This window comes from Globicephala melas, chromosome 13, assembly GCF_963455315.2.
Source record: "Globicephala melas chromosome 13, mGloMel1.2, whole genome shotgun sequence".
NCBI lineage: Eukaryota > Metazoa > Chordata > Mammalia > Artiodactyla > Delphinidae > Globicephala > Globicephala melas.
In genome coordinates, this window is record NC_083326.1 from 14,101,000 (window position 1) to 14,118,178 (window position 17,179).

Here is a 17,179-nt window from a genome sequence, read left to right on the forward strand (position 1 = left end):
TCCCAGGACACTTTCTCCTGGAGTCCATCCACTTTACAGGCATTCTCAGGCCAGGAGCTCCTCTGGACACCAGTGTGGAGACGGAGACGTTCTAGGCATCCTAATTCCAGAGTGGATTAGATGTGGAGTCCATGACTCTGTCCTTTCTCCCTGAGGCTCCCTGAGTTCCAAAATGTTATACTTTATTTATTTATTTTTATTTTATTGTTTTTTTTATTTTTCTTTTATTTTATATTTTATTTATTTTATTGTTATTATTTTTTGGCCACGCAGCTTGTGGGATCCTAGTTCCCCAACCAGGGATCGGACCCTGGCCCCCTGCAGTGGAAGTGCCGAGTCCTAACCACTGGACCGCCAGGGAATTCCCAACATACTTTAGATGAAGCTGGCCTTGTTCTGGGTAGAATTACCATTTTTCTTGTTGTTTTCTCTTCTGTGTCAGCTTTTGAAGCCAAAGACATCTAGAATTTGCATAGTGTGTGTCATAAATGGGTTCCTTCTCTGATGTCTGAAGTAAAAACCTAAGGAATATCCTGACTTGCTCTGAAGTGCTTTGTTTTAAAAATTATCCTTTCTGTCTGCATTAGTTTTTTGTTTGTTTGTTTGTTTGTTTTTTGCGGTACGCGGGCCTCTCACTGTTGTGGCCTCTCCCATTGTGGAGCACAGGCTCCAGACGCACAGGCTCAGCGGCCATGGCTTACGGGCCCAACCGCTCCACTGCACATGGGATCTTCCAGGACTGGGGCACGAACCCGTGTCCCCTGCATCGGCAGGTGGACTCTCAACCACTGCGCCACCAGGGAGGCCCTGCATTAGTTTTTTATGGCTGCTGTAACTAATGACCACAAACTTAGTCACTTAAAAGATACGAATTGATTATCTTACAGTTCTGGAAGTCAGAAGTCAGACATGGATCTCCCTGGGCTAAAATCAAGTTAGCGGCAGGGCTGCATTCCTTCCGGAAGCTCCAGAGAAGAAATCCCTTGCCTTTTCCAGCTTCTAGAGGCTGCCCGCTTTCCTTAGCTCATGCCCCATTCCTCCATCTCCAAAGCCAGCAGCACAGCATCTTCCAATCTCTCTCTGACTCTTCTCCCTCCCTCTCTCTCTTAGAAGGACTTCTGTGATTACATTTGGACCCCTGGGAAATCCAGGGTAGTCCCCCATCTCAAAACCTTTAACTTATTCACATTTGCGAAGTCCCTTTTGCCATGTAAGGTAACATATCCACGGGTTCTGGGGACTAGGGCTTGGACCTAATCTTTCGGGGGCATTGTTCTGCCTACCACACTGTCAACTGAACCTGGGCAATCTGCTGGGTGGTCCCTCGGCCAGCATCCTCATGCCACAGGGAGAAGAAATTGGAGCGTGTTTGCTTTTCCAGAATTGTGGAATTTTCCCAATCAGAGTTTTGAGGTAGTTAAAATGCTGACTTTCCAGATCCTAATTCTCAGTGACTTGTGCCCCAAAATGGTCAGTGATAGACTTAGAAACTATGTGTTATAGGCTGAATTATTTCCCCACCCGCAAATTCATGTGTTGAAGCTCAGAATGTGACCGTATTTGGAAACAGGGCCTTTAAAGAGGTGAATAAGGTAAAGTAAGGTCCTTAGAGTGGCCCTTAACCCAATATGACTGGTGTCATTATAAGAGGGGATTAGGATATAGACAGACAGCAGACACGTGCACCCACAGAGAGATGACCGCACGCATGCCCAGTGAGAAGGCAGCCACCTCAAGCCAAGGAGAAAGGCCTGAGAACTAGCCAGCTCTGCTGACCCCTTGACCTTGCCCTTCTAGCCTCCAGAACTTTGAGAAAATAAATTTCTGTTGTTTAAACCATTCAGTCTGTGGTATTTTATGATGGCAACCCTAGTAAACTAAAACACGACTTTTCCATATTTATACCTTCGTATCATTTGAAATGAATGATCACTATTCAAATCTATACATATTATTTTGGTTGACAATGTTTCTGGAGTGCTTGTCACGCTTGCTGGATTGATATCCCCTTTTGTACATGGGCCTTTCAGATCACAGGGCAATGTTCAATTCAACATTTATTGAGCTCTTCTAACGACCAGGTACTGTGTTCTCAGTAAGGCTCACCACTGACCACAGGGAATTCACAGTCCAGCAGGGCAGATGAATCAGGATAGTGTGGATCTAATCCAGTGTGATGGACAGGAGAGGCTCTAAATGAAGAGCTGTAGGACTAAGCAGACGGAGTGACCCGGGGGCAGTTGAGCCCAGGTGACCGAGGAGCTAGGGGGCAGGCAGAATCCAAATCTGCCTTGGGGACAATTAGATAATTTCATAAACAATCTGGATTTTGGAGCCAATTAATGGGGTTCTTTTTCCTGAATGATCCTGGCTCTTTTCTCAAACTTCGGTGGCCCTCAGCAGTAGCAGCAGCAGTTTCAATTTGTGGTGTGTTGACCTGATTGCCTTAGGGAATCTGAATTCCATTTTTCCCACTTGAAATAAACGTGCCATGTTCCTGTTAATTAACATCTTTGAGCCTTGTGGGCAGGCTCACACTATTATTACAAGGATTGAAGGAAATAGCAAATGCGGGGCATTCGTTCAGTACTAGGAACATGAAGACAGACACTCAATAAAGGGCGATTATTTTTGTGGATGAGGAGACACTTCTGTTTCTCCCCACAGGCAGTGCAAACTTTTGACCAAGTATAGAAGCTGGGATGATGATCTAAAAGTGTACCTCCAAGTCAATGTCATCTTTTAACTACACAACTGACTGACATGGCTTATTCCTTATTGCTTAGTTTGGGTAACAATTCCATTTCAGAAAAATGCCTTAGGACAGTGTCATATACGTGCCATGCAATGAACACAAAAATATCAATATCACCATTCATAAGAACACAGCTTCCCAGGGAATAGGGTAACCTCTGGTATAAATTAGATACAAATAGAAGCTATTTTAAACCATAGGGATGATTGTTAGTAATTTACGATATTAGTGCACCAAATAGCTCCCAAATTACCTGGGGCTGTGAATTCTGAGGGTGACTTTATATCTTAGTCAGCTTAGACTGCTCTAACAAAATACCATAGACCGGGTGGCTTAAACACCAGAATTTTTTTTTTTAACATCTTTATTGGAGTATAATTGCTTTACAATGGTGTGTTAGTTACTGCTGTATAACAAAGTGAATCAGCTATACGTACACATATATCCCCATATCCCCTCCCTCTTGTGTCTCCCTCCCACCCTCCCTAATCCCACCCCTCTAGGTGGTCACAAAGCACCGAGCTGATCTCCCTGTGCTATGCAGCTGCTTCCCACTAGCTATCGGTTTTACGTTTGGTAGTGTATATATGTCCATGCCACTCTCTCACTTTGTCACAGCTTACCCTTCCCCCTCCCCATATCCTCAGGTCCATTCTCTAGTAGGTCTGCGTCTTTATTCCTGTCCTGCCCCTAGGTTCTTCATGACCTTTTATTTTTTTTCTTAGATTCCATACACATGTGTTAGCATACAGTATTTGTTTTTCTCTTTCTGACTTACTTCACTCTGTATGACAGACTCTAGGTCCATCCACCTCACTACAAATAACTCAGTTTCGTTTCTTTGTATGGCTGAGTAATATTCCATTGTATATATATAAACACCAGAATTTTATTTCTCATAGATCTGGAGAACCAGCTCGGTTCCTGGTGAGAGCTCTCTTTCTGGCATGCATACAGTACAGCTGCCTCCCCATGGTCTCTCCTCTTTTTCTTATAAGATCACTAATCCCACTTTGGGGGGGGGGTCCACCCTCATGAACTCATCTAAACCTAATTACCTCGAACATTGTCAGATTTATCCATTTTTCTTTCCCTTTATGCTTAGACAGACTTTCCTCACCTAGAGATCCACATTTCCTTCCATTTTATTTGATATTTTTTTGGTAGCTGATATATTTTTTTGGTATTTTTTTGAATTAAGGACTCACAGGACTTTAGTGCCTGGGAAACAGATCTTCTTGTTGAATCCCTTCAGTTCACACTGAGGAAAGAGGCCTCAAGAGGAGGAGAAATGACACAGGATGTGCAGCTGGTCACTGGCAGAACCAGGACTAGAATCGAGGATTCCTAGGCCCCAGTCTGTTTTCCTTTTCAAAAACACTAGTTTTACTCTATGACATATATCACAGAAAGATCCTTTTTGACCCACTTCCTATAGTAATGGCAATAAAAACAAATGGGACCTAATGAAACTTAAAAGCTTTTGCACAGCAAAGGAAACCATAAACAAGATGAAAAGACAACACTCAGAATGGGAGAAAATACTTGCAAGTGAAGCAACTGACAAAGGATTAATCTCCAAAATATACAAGCAGCTCATGCATCTCAATATCAAAAAAACAAACAACCCAATCCAAAAATGGGCGGAAGACCTAAATAGACATTTCTCCAAAGAAGACACACAGATGGCCAAGAGGCACATGAAAAGATGCTCAACATCACTAATTATTAGAGAAATGCAAATAAAAACCACAATGAGGTATCACCTCACACCAGTCAGAATGGGCATCAACAAAAAATCTACAAACAATAAATGCTGGAGAGGGTGTGGAGAAAAGAGAACCCTCTTGCACTGTTGGTGGGAATGTAAATTGATACAGCCACTATGGAGAACAGTATGGAGGTTCCTTAAAAAACTAAAAATAGAATTACCATATGACCCAGCAATCCCACTACTGGGCATATACCCTGAGAAAACCATGATTCAAAAAGAGTCATGTACCAAAATGTTCATTGCAGTTCTATTTACAGTAGCCGGGACATGGAGGCAACCTAAGTGTCCATCGACAGATGAATGGATAAAGATGTGGCACATACATACAATGGAATATTACTCGGCCATAAAAAGAAACAAAATTGAGTTATTTGTAGTGAGGTGGACGGACCTAGAGTCTGTCATACAGATTGAAGTAAGTCAGAAAGAGAAAAACAAATACTGTATGCTAACACATATATATGGAATCTAAAACTTTTTAAAAAAATGGTTCTGATGAACCTGGGGGCAGGACAGGAACAAAGACACAGACATAGAGAATGGACTTGAGGACACGGGGAGGGGGAAGGGTAAGCTGGGACGAAGTGAGAGAGTGGCATGGACATATATACACTACCAAATGTAAAATAGATAGCTAGTGGGAAGCAGCTGCATAGCACAGGGAGATCAGCTCGGTGCTTTGTGACCACCTAGAGGGGTGGGATAGGGAGGGTGGGAGGCTCAAGAGGGAGGGAATATGGGGATATATGTATACATATAGCTGATTCACTTTGTTATACAGCAAAAACTAACACACCACTGTAAAGCAATTATACTCCAATAAAGATGTTAAAAAAATTAAAATTAAGTTAAATTCAAAAAACCACTAGTTTTCAATAATGCAGGTAATAAATGAATACAGTTTCCTTTTAAAATGTTACATTACTAATCACCCTTCTGAATGCAATATTCCTATTTCCCTCCCTGGAGTTAGTCACCATTATCATTTTGGTGTGTATCCTTCCAGACTTAAAAAAAATAATTTTATGTCTATATATATATGTATGTATAAGAACATACACTATTCTGGATTAGTCTGGAGGGCATGAATGGTATCATGGATCATGCTGCACTATACCTTTCTCTTTATATTATGTTTTGAGATGCCCATCATCTGAACAGGCCACATTTTATTTAGCTGTTTCTGCATAAATGTTTCCTTAGACTAACAATTCTGCAAAACATATTATGGTACACAGCCCTCCTGGGGCCCGTGTGTAAGCTCTTCTTGAGAGTAGATACCGAAAAGTGACACTGCTGCCCTTCTTCGTGTTAAAAGATACCACCAAGTTACATTCTTGCTGGCAATGAACCCATTTCTCCATAATCTCAATAACTTGATGTTATCATCCTTTAAATCTTTTGTCTGTCTGATGGGTGAAAATGTTACATCTTTTAAATTTATATTTTCCTAATTACTCACAAGATTGTACATCTTCTCATATGTTTAATAACCACTTAGATTCTCTCTTCTATGAACTTCATATTTATTTACTTTTACCTTTTTTAAAATTCAGTTGTTAAGGGTACTTTTCTTATCTATTTGTTTTTTATATGCCTTGGAAATTAATCTTTGTCTCTTACATGTTTGACATATTTTTCCTGGTGCGTCACTTTCATTTAATTTTGTTCATAGTGTTTTTTGTTATATAAAATTTTTAATTTGATGTAATCAAAACTGTCACATTTTTTCTTTGTTTTTGTTGTTGTTGTTGATGTTCTTTACATCCCAAGAATATCTTGTGGCTTTCAAGGTCATAAAAATAGTTTCCAATACTTTTTCCAGTAGTTTATAGTTTGGGTTTTTTATATTTAACTCAAAGACCCATCTGGGGCTTCCCTGGCGGTGCAGTGGTTAAGAATCCGCCTGCCAATGCAGGGGACGCGGGTTCGAGTTCTGGTCCAGGAAGATCCCACATGCTGTGGAGCAACTAAGCCCATGAGCCACAACTACTGAGCCTACACTCTAGAGCCCATGAGCCACAACCACCGAAGCCCTCCCGTCACAACTACTGAAGCCCGCGCACCTAGAGCCCGTGCTCCGCAACAAGAGAAGCCACCGCAATGAGAAGCCCGTGCACCGCAACAAAGAACAGCCCCCGCTCGCCACAAAAGAAAGCCCGTGTGCAGCAACAAAGACCCAATGCAGCCAAAAATAAATAAATAAATAAATTAATTAATTAATTTTAAAAAGATCCGTCTGGAGTTTATTTGAGGTCCATTGGTCTTATTTTTTTTCCCCACACGGATGGCTAGTTGTGTCAACTTTGAAGATTTTGCTTCTTCCCTAAAACTTGGCTATTTCTATCTTAAACCAAATTCCAATATATTCTTAGGTCTGATTCTGTTCTCTCAACTCACTTTGGTTTATCTACTTATCTGTTTGGGACCACTACCGCACTGTTCTGATTACCACAGCTTTAGCGTTCGTATTGATAGATGGTTGGGTAACCCAATATTTTTTCGGTCCCTTTTCAGTGAAGCAAGTTCACTTTCAATCATAGCAAAAAAAAAAAAAAAAAGACCAATAAGGCATGTCTCTGGCACTCAGCTCCCACCCAAGGCAGTGATGAGAGATTTGCTACAGGGACTAAAACTCATCCTCGCAGCCCAAGGACCCTCCTCTCACCAGCCTCTCCTGCTGCCACCCAGATTCTTGTCCCGTCCCTACTCCTCAAAATAAAACTCAGCTGTAGATGGTACACCTGTTTTGGATTAGTTACAATAAATCAGGATCTGTATTTATTTCAGTGGCTGGACAGGTGAAGCCCAAGCTGCATTTATAGCAAGCCAACTAGAAAGCAGAGAAAAATCCAAGTCATGAGGTTTTTGTCCTCTTAGGGCAAAGGGGTTACACTTGACAAGCCCTAAACTTCCCGTGGTTTCCAAAATCCTGCGATTCTTTACAGGAACGCCTCAAGTTGTAGTAGTCACACCAGGTCTCATTCTAGTTAAGCCCATGGCATAAATTCTGCTCAGGAGAATCACTTAAAGGGATCACTTAATTAAATCACTTAATTAATTAAGAATCACTTAATTAAAGGTGCAGATACAACAAGTCTTGGGTACAATTCAGAGATCTGTATCTTTAAACAAGCACCTTAGCAGGTGATTCCCAGTGCAAATCATCCCGGCCCCCACTTGGAGGCAGTGCCCTGAGGCCTTGGAGCCCCTGAGCAGCAGGCCTTTGTGCCCCCGCAGCACAGGGGGGACTCTGTAACACGTGTTCTGTAATGAGGTAGCCCGATGAAATCAGTTACTAGGGAACGACATCAGTATAACGTAGATGCTGCGTTGGCTCATGGGCAATTTTTCCTAGGCTAAGGGCCCCTGAATAGCTGGAGTAAACTATAGAATCTTGAGCAGGAAAGGGAATAGCCTTTAACTCAGCTTTTGCATTGGCAGCAGGGACCCTTTGTAGTCATATTTTAATAAAATTAAAACTGAAGCCTGGGGGGTGCGGGAGGGATGGACTGAGGAACTAGGGCTGGGAGATGCCAACTATTACACATAGAATGGATAAACAGCAAGGTCCTACTGTATAGCACAGGGAACTGTATTCAATCTCTTGTGAGAACTATAATGGGACAGAATCTGAAAAAAATATAGGTATAACTGAGTCACTTTGCTGTACAGCAGAAATGAACACAACATTGTAAATCAATTAGACTTCAATTAAAAAATAAATTTAAAAAAAAATGAAGCCTGCCCCAGTGCTCCTAAGAGGCACCCTCCAGGCCTGGGTCACTTGAAGGCACGCGGCACCTCCCAGGCCCAGCTTCACAGACGGCTCCACAGAGACCCATTTCTGTTTTCGCATCTCAGCCTCCAGCTGCTCTGACTAAAGGGCTGCCAGCACTTCCACTCAATGACCTTGTGTATATTTAATCTCTGCTGTGGCGGCCCTCAGGCAACCTGAGCCGCCTCCCTGGGTGGTCCAAGTGAACTTCTTGCATTCATTTTTTGCTTTTGTCTCTAGTTTTTAAATGGCCTGTTTATGAAGTAACCTGCGGGAAATACTATTTTCCCCAGAAGCTGTGGGGACTGTGACTTTGCAGAATATGAGGTATTGCGGGAATGCATATACCGTACCAGAGCAGAAACAGCTTACACGTGGAGAACGCCCACTACCTTGATTTGAAAAGTAGTATTGAATAACCTGGCGCTTTGTTCCTTGGCTAAGATTGCAGAAAATCAGGTGCGAGGGGCTCCAGTATCCTTGAGGGAGCGCTTTCGTGAGGGGTACAACCTCTCAGGAAAGGTGGCCCTGCTCTGCCGGTGTGGGACCTGGAACCCCCAGGGTGACACTTGCATTCCACTCCCTGAGGGCCTTAGAACCACCAAAACCAGGACCTCTGGGGGTGGGGCTTGGGCACCTGTATATTTAGAAAACCAGGGATGGTTCTAAAGCACAGCCAAGATTCTCAATCTTAGAGGTTCAGAGAATCATTTGGGAGCTTTTAAAACCCTCAGTGCCCAAGCCACACTGCAGACAAATTACATCAGAATCTTGTAGGGGGAGTGAGGGATGGGGGCGGTACTCAAGCATCAGAATGATTTAAGGTCCCAGGTGATCCCAGGTACAGCAGGGTTGAGACCATTGCCTTAGGGTCTCAGTGGGAAAGATCTCTTCTTGCAGACCAGGACTTTTGGAACGTTAGTGTGCATACAAATCTCCTAAGAATTGGGCTAAAATTGCAAATTCTGATTCAGCAAGACTGGGGCGGGGCTTGAGATTTTGCATTCTGCCAAGCTGGTCTGCAGACCACAAGGTGAGTAGCAAGGCTGTAGGTACTAACGAGCTTCCCTTGATTTTTTTTTTTTTAACATCGTTATTGGAGTATAATTGCTTTACAATGGTGTGTTAGTTTCTGCTTTATAACAAAGTGAATCAGCTATACATATACATATACCCTCATATCTCTTCCCTCTTGCATCTCCCTCCCTCCCACCCTCCCTATCCCACCCCTCTAGGTGGTCACAAAGCACCAAGCTGATCTCCCTGTGCTATGCGGCTGCTTCCCACTAGCTATCGGTTTTACATTTGGTAGTGTATGTATGTCCATGCCACTCTCTCACTTTGTCCCAGCTTACCCTTCCCCCTCCCCATATCCTCAAGTCCATTCTCTAGTAGGTCTGCATCTTTATTCGCGTCCTGCCCCTAGGTTCTTCATGACCTTTTTTTTTTTTTTTAGATTCCATATATGTGTTAGCATACAGTATTTGTTTTTCTCTTTCTGACTTACTTCACTCTGTATGACAGACTCTAGGTCCATCCACCTCACTACAAATAACTCAATTTCGTTTCTTTCTATGGCTGACTCATATTCCATTGTATATATGTGCCATATCTTCTTTATCCATTCATCTGTCGATGGGCGTTTAGGTGGCTTCCATGTCTCAGCTATTGTAAATAGAGCTGCAGTGAACATTCTGGTACATAACTCTTTTTGAATTATGGTTTTCTCAGGGTATATGCCCAGTAGTGGGATTGCTGGGTCGTATGGTAGTTTTATTTGTAGTTTTTTAAGGAATCTCCATACTGTTCTCCGTAGTGGCTGTATCAACGTACATTCCCGCCAGCAGTGCAGGAGGGTTCCCTTTCCTCCACACCGTCTCCAGCATTTACTGTTTGCAGATTTTTTGATGATGGCCGGCCGTTGATTATTTAATACCGACTGAGTATAACACCTGCAGTGAGCAGTAATCATGCAGGTCCAGGATGGTAATGGGTTTAGGCAGAAGTGGCACAGTGGGCTTTGTGATTAAAAACAAAACAAACGTTTGTGTTACTCCCTGGGTCAGCCGTGGAGTAGTGCTGACAAGAGGCGTGACTGCCACGTTCTGAGAGATGAGTGATTATAAACTTCGGCCCTTCCCATCATCAGCAGAGAGCTGGCTTACCCGCCTTCCTGAGTCAGTGCTAACAGTTGTTATTTGGGGTGATGCATTTTATTATGCAGATGAATTCGAATCTCAGATGGTTCTGTCCCAGATATGAAAACTATATTGCAAGACGGTTTAGATTATTAGCTTATATTTTCCTATGCTTTAAAAGAATTTTACTGGAGACCTGTGTCTGCCTGTCACTGGGTGGCCACGCACATTTCAAGCTGCCGTATACCGTGTTATTACACTGCCTGCCTAGCTACTCGGCTGCACTTAAATGAACTTTCCTACCACATTTATCACATGAGCCTACACAAGTGACACATTTCTATAGATCTTACTACACACACATACATACACACATACAGAAGCACAAGTAAAACTGGGAAAATCTGAATAAGATCAACAGATGGTATCAATGTCAATGTCTTGGTTGTGAAAAGTATGCTATAGTTTTGCCAAATGTTACCATCGGGGGAAGCTGGGCACAGTGTACAGCGCTCTGTCTCATTTCTTACAACTATATGTGCACGTACAATATCTCATTAAAAATTTCAATTAAAAAAAGGTATTAAATCCTCTTGTAGCCGGCCAAAAGGAGGCTGATATGGGGAGAAAGGACATATGGATTAAGAAGGTAAATAATAAATTGAAAAATGAAAACACTTATGAAATGTTAACTGCATAATAGGTACTGTGCTGAGCATTTAATCCGTACAACACTCTGTGAGGTGGTGGTGGTTGTTATTATTATTGTTATTAGTATTATTTTGTTTTAGATGAGGAAACTGGGGCTGGGAGAGCTTAAGTAGTTTTTCCCAGGGCACAGAGTCAGAAAGCAGTAGGGCAGGAACCAAACTCAGGTCCAGAGCTCACCATACTATACAAAGAATGAGGACAAGCATGCTGTTTCTCTGGAAGGAGAAATCATAGTTAGGGATGAGGAAAGTGCTTCAGGGGAAGTACAGTTTGAAGGACCTGCACCTTGGCCTTGAAGGAGTAGGTGAGCTGAGCTAGCAACAAGCTGAGTGATGGCGTTCCAGACCAGAAGATGGAAAAAACACATTCTGAGAAAAGTCTTCCTTTTCCAGGTAAGGTAGCCAGCGTGTACGTCTGCTTTGCCTCTCAGAGGTAAACAGAAGCAATATTGTGGAGGGTCTTGAATGCTAGGGGGATGTGGTAAGATCTTCCTGGATCTAGTTAGCAATTTGTGAGAGCTGATAAGCCACCAACAAGGCCAAGGTTGTATCTGAATTACCAGCATTCACAAGGAAGCCGAATGCAAAGTGTGGTCAGTTTAGCATAAACCAATCCATCCCCAGGGCCAGAAGAGCAATGGGTAGCAATTTCCTAGTAGAAAGGTGGTATATGAGGGGAACCAAGGAATGTACTTATGACAATGAAGGCCATAAAGTAGTTGAGACCAATGAATATTAGAATCATACATGACTATACCTGGAATTCGCAGCAAAAGCAGTTCTCAGAGGGAAGTTTATAGCAATACAATCTTACCTCAGGAAACAAAAGTCTCAAACAACCTAGCCTTACACCTAAAGCAACTAGAGAAAGAAGAACAAACAAAACCTAATGTTAGTAGAAGGAAAGGAATCATGAAGATCAGAGCAGAAATAAATAAAATAGAGATGAAGAAAACAATAGCAAAGATGAGTGAAACTAAAAGCTGGTTCTTTGAGAAGATAAACAAAATTGACAAACCTTTAGCCAGACTCATCAAGAAAAAAAGGGAGAGGACTCAATCTAGTTATCTAGTACCATCTGGCTGTTTACTCATTCAATTATTGAGTGCCTATTACGTGACCAGTACTATTCCAAGGACTTGGGACATTGCAGTGAACAAAACAGTGACCGAACTCACTACCATCATGGAGCTCACCCTTTCTGCTGATTCCTGGTCAGGAAGATTCTTAACTATCAGAACCTAAGAATACATTTCCATACCGTACACTTGAGTTCCCATGATCCCAGAGAGCAATGCAAATCTCTCTGGGGTGAAGCTGGCAGCTCTGCAGAAGGACAGACACAGTACTTCTGATTTAAGAGTGAGGATGATCTTACCCCAGTGTGGCTACAAGGAAACTTAAGAGGGGCAGACTGGCCGGCCCTGCCTCTGAGTTGGGTCAAGAAAGCAAGATCAGAACCAAGGTGAACGATTGGCAGTGTGACCCTGGAAGATGATTCAAGTTAGCCTGGGGTACCCTTTCTGTTTTCCACTCCCAAACTGGGATTAATTTAGGAATCTTCCATAAATGTAGAGCAACTGGGGGCTTTTCAGTCTTAGCCTGGGTAAGTACTATTTCAAGACAAATCAGAACAAGATGGCTTTGCCTTGTTAGAGTGGGAAAGGAAGACAGCAAGTAAGGACTCCTGGATTCAGTTTAGTCTACACGTTTGCCTTGTTCCTGTAACGTAGAATTAGAGATATGGAATTTTTCTCAGCATGCTAAAAGCAATACACAGATGAAGAGAAAATACTAAAAGATAAGATGCTGGTCACTGTTTCTACTGCTAGTCACCTTCAAGGAAGTGAATCAGGCAAGAGTCAGGAGAGGGCAAATTTATTAATGTTACCTTCAACCAAGGATTTTTAACCAATTTTAAGTTCCCACGAGCCTCAGATGTCTGAGAATAAATATTTTAAATGTCTTTTGACTTAGTTATGGAAAGATTCACCAATCTTGGGCTGGCTTTTTTTTTCTTTAGCAATATTATAAAAAATTTGATTTAGTTCCCAATGACCCCCTAATGCTTTGGTGTCACATGTGCAATGATATTTAGCCATTTCCTGTAAATGTGGCTATGCTGCGTACATGTGTAAGAAATACAGACATCTCCTACAGTTAGAGAGTAACTTTTTGCATGGGTAAAAGAAATCTGCACTCACTATGCCACTATACCTGTGGCAGAACGTTCCTGCTTTAGTTAAGGGTCAATAAATGCCACAGGTACAGAGATCCTATTTCTAACTTGGGGCTACACGGAACTATTTAATATATACCTTCTACTCAAATTGTCCCTTGAGTGAGAGGTCGACTCTGCTACTGAGAACAGCAGAGTGAGAAATGGCCCCTCTATCTGCAGAATGCAAGCTTTCTAAAAATTCATGTTCAGTGTCCTGAGATAATTGCCTTGGTCATGTGTGAAACCACAGATGGGACCTTGAGCTGATAGCTGGCAAGGTAGGTGTGCATCCATGAATGTGTAACTGTGTGAGCAAGAGTCCCATTAGTAGTTTGGCAGAGACAAGAGTGTCCCAGGGACCGCCCCTTCTATTTCACTGCGTTGCCAGGAAACAAGTGAGCTTCCTGGTCCCCAGGGCTCTCCATCTCAGAATTCAGGGTGACAAAGGGGGCTCCTTCCTTGAGCGCCTCTCAACTTTTGGCAGCTGAGGGAGCTAGGCATTGCCTCCCACAGTGATGGGTCTAAAACTAACATTGTCAATAGCCCCCTCTCCTTCACTTACTTTTTTTGGGCCACTTTGCTCCCCACTTCCCCTTGCTCCACACTCAACCTTTAATAATTGAAGCAATTTGCCCAGTGAAACGCTCAACATGGATAAACGACTGTGAAAAGGCACTTAGCTGAGTCAGGAAGAGCATTTTATGAGTAGAAAGGGAAATGCTATATTTATTGACATGGAAAAATTTACATTATAACTTAATTTTGTATTACTTTTTGGCCAAACCGCCTCCATAAACTCCTCTTGGGCATGAATCTGTGGTCATTGGTGTGTTAAACAACCAAAAAGGATAAAGCTGGCACTCCTGAAAAGAAGTAAAGTATAAATGTGACCTTCATACGGCTAATTTGGCCCGTGGAACAGAACAATTTGCTCAGGAAAAAACTACCCTGGATCTGGAGACTTTTAGGCTATTTTATCACTGGGTCTTTAGAAATCAATATATTAAATTTTTATTTTTTCACAAAGGGAGTTCAATAACTTTGAATGCATTTGGGAATACTTAATTTTCTTTGGAGTATATCTAGGCTTCTATAAAAACAACACTAGGTCCCAACCACAAAGTTGGGAGAAGGGAGAACAGAGGCTGAGTAAAAATAATTGATAAATAACTTTTCTTAGGTATTTATTTCCAAAAACCAAATCTTGGTCATAGCATAGCATCAGTTCAAAGCCCATTTGGAACCCTTTAAAATTATAAATATAATAAGTTCATATATCAAGCATAACATATTTGTACATTAATTATTCCCATTAATTCAATTGCATCTTTTTCAAATACACCCCCACATCAGTAATAGAGTAAAACTTTTTTTTTTTTTTTGGCTTCCTGTTGTGTTTTCTTAGCCTCTTTAATACTTTGTGGTCTAAGAAAAATAAAATAAAACAGACATTCATTCAAAAACCTACTTTGATTTTTGAGCACAGCAAAATCTACTTTATCTACTTTCTCCAGCATCAAGTGAATTCTGCAAATCATTTAGACACACAGAAATCTTTCATTCATACTACGAATTCTGATAAAAGCCAGCACTTACCAGTTTTCAAACTGCCCCGAAACATCACTAAAAAGAATGTTTTGGTTTTTTCTTTTTACAAGCTACACCCAAAACATTTGCTTAAAAACTTTCTAAATAGTGACATTGCCTGGTAAAACACACGCAGTAGACAAAATATCAAATTTCTTTTTCCAGCTGTCCAGAATCCTATTAGTGCCTCTTACTTCTATCTGTCTTTTGCTATAATTAGGATGGCTTAGGGTTTATCTGGCCCTTTTTTCAAAACCAGATTTCCTTCCCAGCAGCAGCCCCTGTCATTCACAAGTACCCTGATGGTACTGGAAGAACCATTTTGATGTACATTGTGGAACAGCAATTGTGAATGTGAAGGGAAGGGACATACACACACGTGCGCACGCACAAATACATTTTAGCTTATAATTTTTTAAAAGAGGAGTCTTACCTGAAGATGATCACTCCAGTCTGGAATCCTGCTTGTTTCAAGTACGTTTTTAACCCACACTCCTTCTCCCTGCAAGTCCAAGCTCCCTTCTTTGGAGAGTGAGCCTGGTGGAGTCTGCAGGATGTTTGCTTCTTGCTCTGCTTGGGTTGGAGTAGCACAGCCTCCTGCATGGAGCTGGGAATTCAAACCAGTCGCTTCTGCTTTGGCATGGGAACTCTCTCTTTTGTCACTTGGGGTTAGTGGGTGCTTCACAGGTCCTCTGGGATACAGGCGATTCAGGGGGGCTTCTGTTGCCCCTTCTTCCAGGTTGGGGTTCAGCTTCTTGGCTTTTCCCTTAATCCCCGGTCGCCTCGCCCTGGCAGGTTTCTCTGAGCCCCTCCGGCTCAATAAGTCTTTCCCCCCTACTCTTTTCTCAGCCACAGTCTCCAAACACTGGTTCATCCCTGATTTTCCTAACTCACCAGATAAGTGCTTCCTCTCTCTCTCTGTTACTGCTTTATCCATGTTTAGCAGATTGTCACTGGCAAATTCCTTTCCTGCCTGGTGGCCGTCTCTGGTTTCCCCTTGAATTCCTGGATAGCCATCTTCAGCAGCTTCAGGGGCAGTGGGTGGTTTATATCTCCCCTGGTCTGTGACCACAGACGTTCCATCCTGGTGAGGTCCCACAGGCAGGGTCATCCCTGTCTGCGGGGATGAGGCACTGTGCATGGAGGCTAAGCTGCTCCGTACCTCCACTTCTTGGTATGGTGAGTGATGACCACAGAGGCCAGCGGTGGCATCCATAGGCCCGGTGTCATCCGACACCAGAGGCTCACAACCCATTTCACTGAGGAAATGCTCACATCCACCCAGGCAACACTCACTGAATTCCATCTCTTCGTCATCGCTTTCTAATAAAAAAACACGCTCAGTCCCCTGCAGGTCCCTTTGCCAAATTGCATTAGAGTGATCTGTCATGACGTCGGAACATTCCAGATACTCCAGGTCATTGTCTGAAAACTCCTCGGCGTAGGTTAGGGTTATCTCTGAGCAGAGTTCATAATCACTGTCAAAGTCTGTGCTGGAAGCCGGGCGGCTGACAGTCTTGTTGCCCGTGGCCCTGTCACCTGGGGAAGTGGATGAGGCTACCTCCATCAGCGGCAGGCTAAAGCTGATGGATTTCTGTACTGTGGGATTTTGATGACTAGAGTTGAAGACTTCTTCATTCGGGCCATTGGTGTCTAAGGCACCATCCATTAACCTTGATAGTTCGGAATGCACTGTCCTGTGGCCACACACATCTTGTTTATCGGGAATATTACTTGAATTAGAACAAAGCAACCCCTCTGCAACGTCCTCTGTGTTGTCGGGATCATGAGCCTCTTCAGTTTGCCTCATGTCTTTAACATCCAAGGGATTTTCAGAACTGGATGTACCAAGGGCATTATCAGCCAATAGCTGGAGTGAACACGCACCATTGAATTTGGAGGAGGCGGAGTCAGCTGATGCGGGAGGACCCGAGGCGATACTTTCTTCTTCCTTATAGGATGCTCTTTCTCATCAGTTTGATGTGTGCTTTCCTGCTCACAGGTCTCACGTTTGCAAACTGTGTTCCTGTCATCTTTCGGGTTAAGAGAGAGCTGTTGATTCTCTGACGGACACTCCTCTTCCGTGGATTGAAGCTCCACTTCAATGGATCTTCACTGCAGAGCCGCAGATCAACCCCAAACAGTTTTTAGCAGAGATTTGATAAATAGCAGCGTCGTTTTGGGTACCGCTAGGATGAAGAGAAGATACAGGTAAG

General features: G+C 42.7%; 1 protein-coding gene across 4 annotated transcripts in view; it reads right to left on the minus strand.

Moving 5' to 3' along the window:
* ALPK2 (alpha kinase 2) overlaps positions 1–16,912 on the minus strand; it is an 88,095-nt gene extending 71,183 nt beyond the window's left edge. For 3 of the 4 annotated variants that reach the window (XM_070046985.1, XM_070046984.1, XM_070046986.1), the window contains exon 1: positions 15,397–16,896. In XM_070046985.1, coding sequence (XP_069903086.1) covers positions 15,397–16,773 — 1,377 coding nt within the window. In that variant the 5' untranslated portion in view covers positions 16,774–16,896. Of the gene's footprint in view, positions 1–15,396 lie in introns of all 4 variants that reach the window. The other variant, XM_030868048.3, reaches the window with a different exon arrangement.
* Between the last annotated feature and the right edge of the window lie 267 nt (positions 16,913–17,179).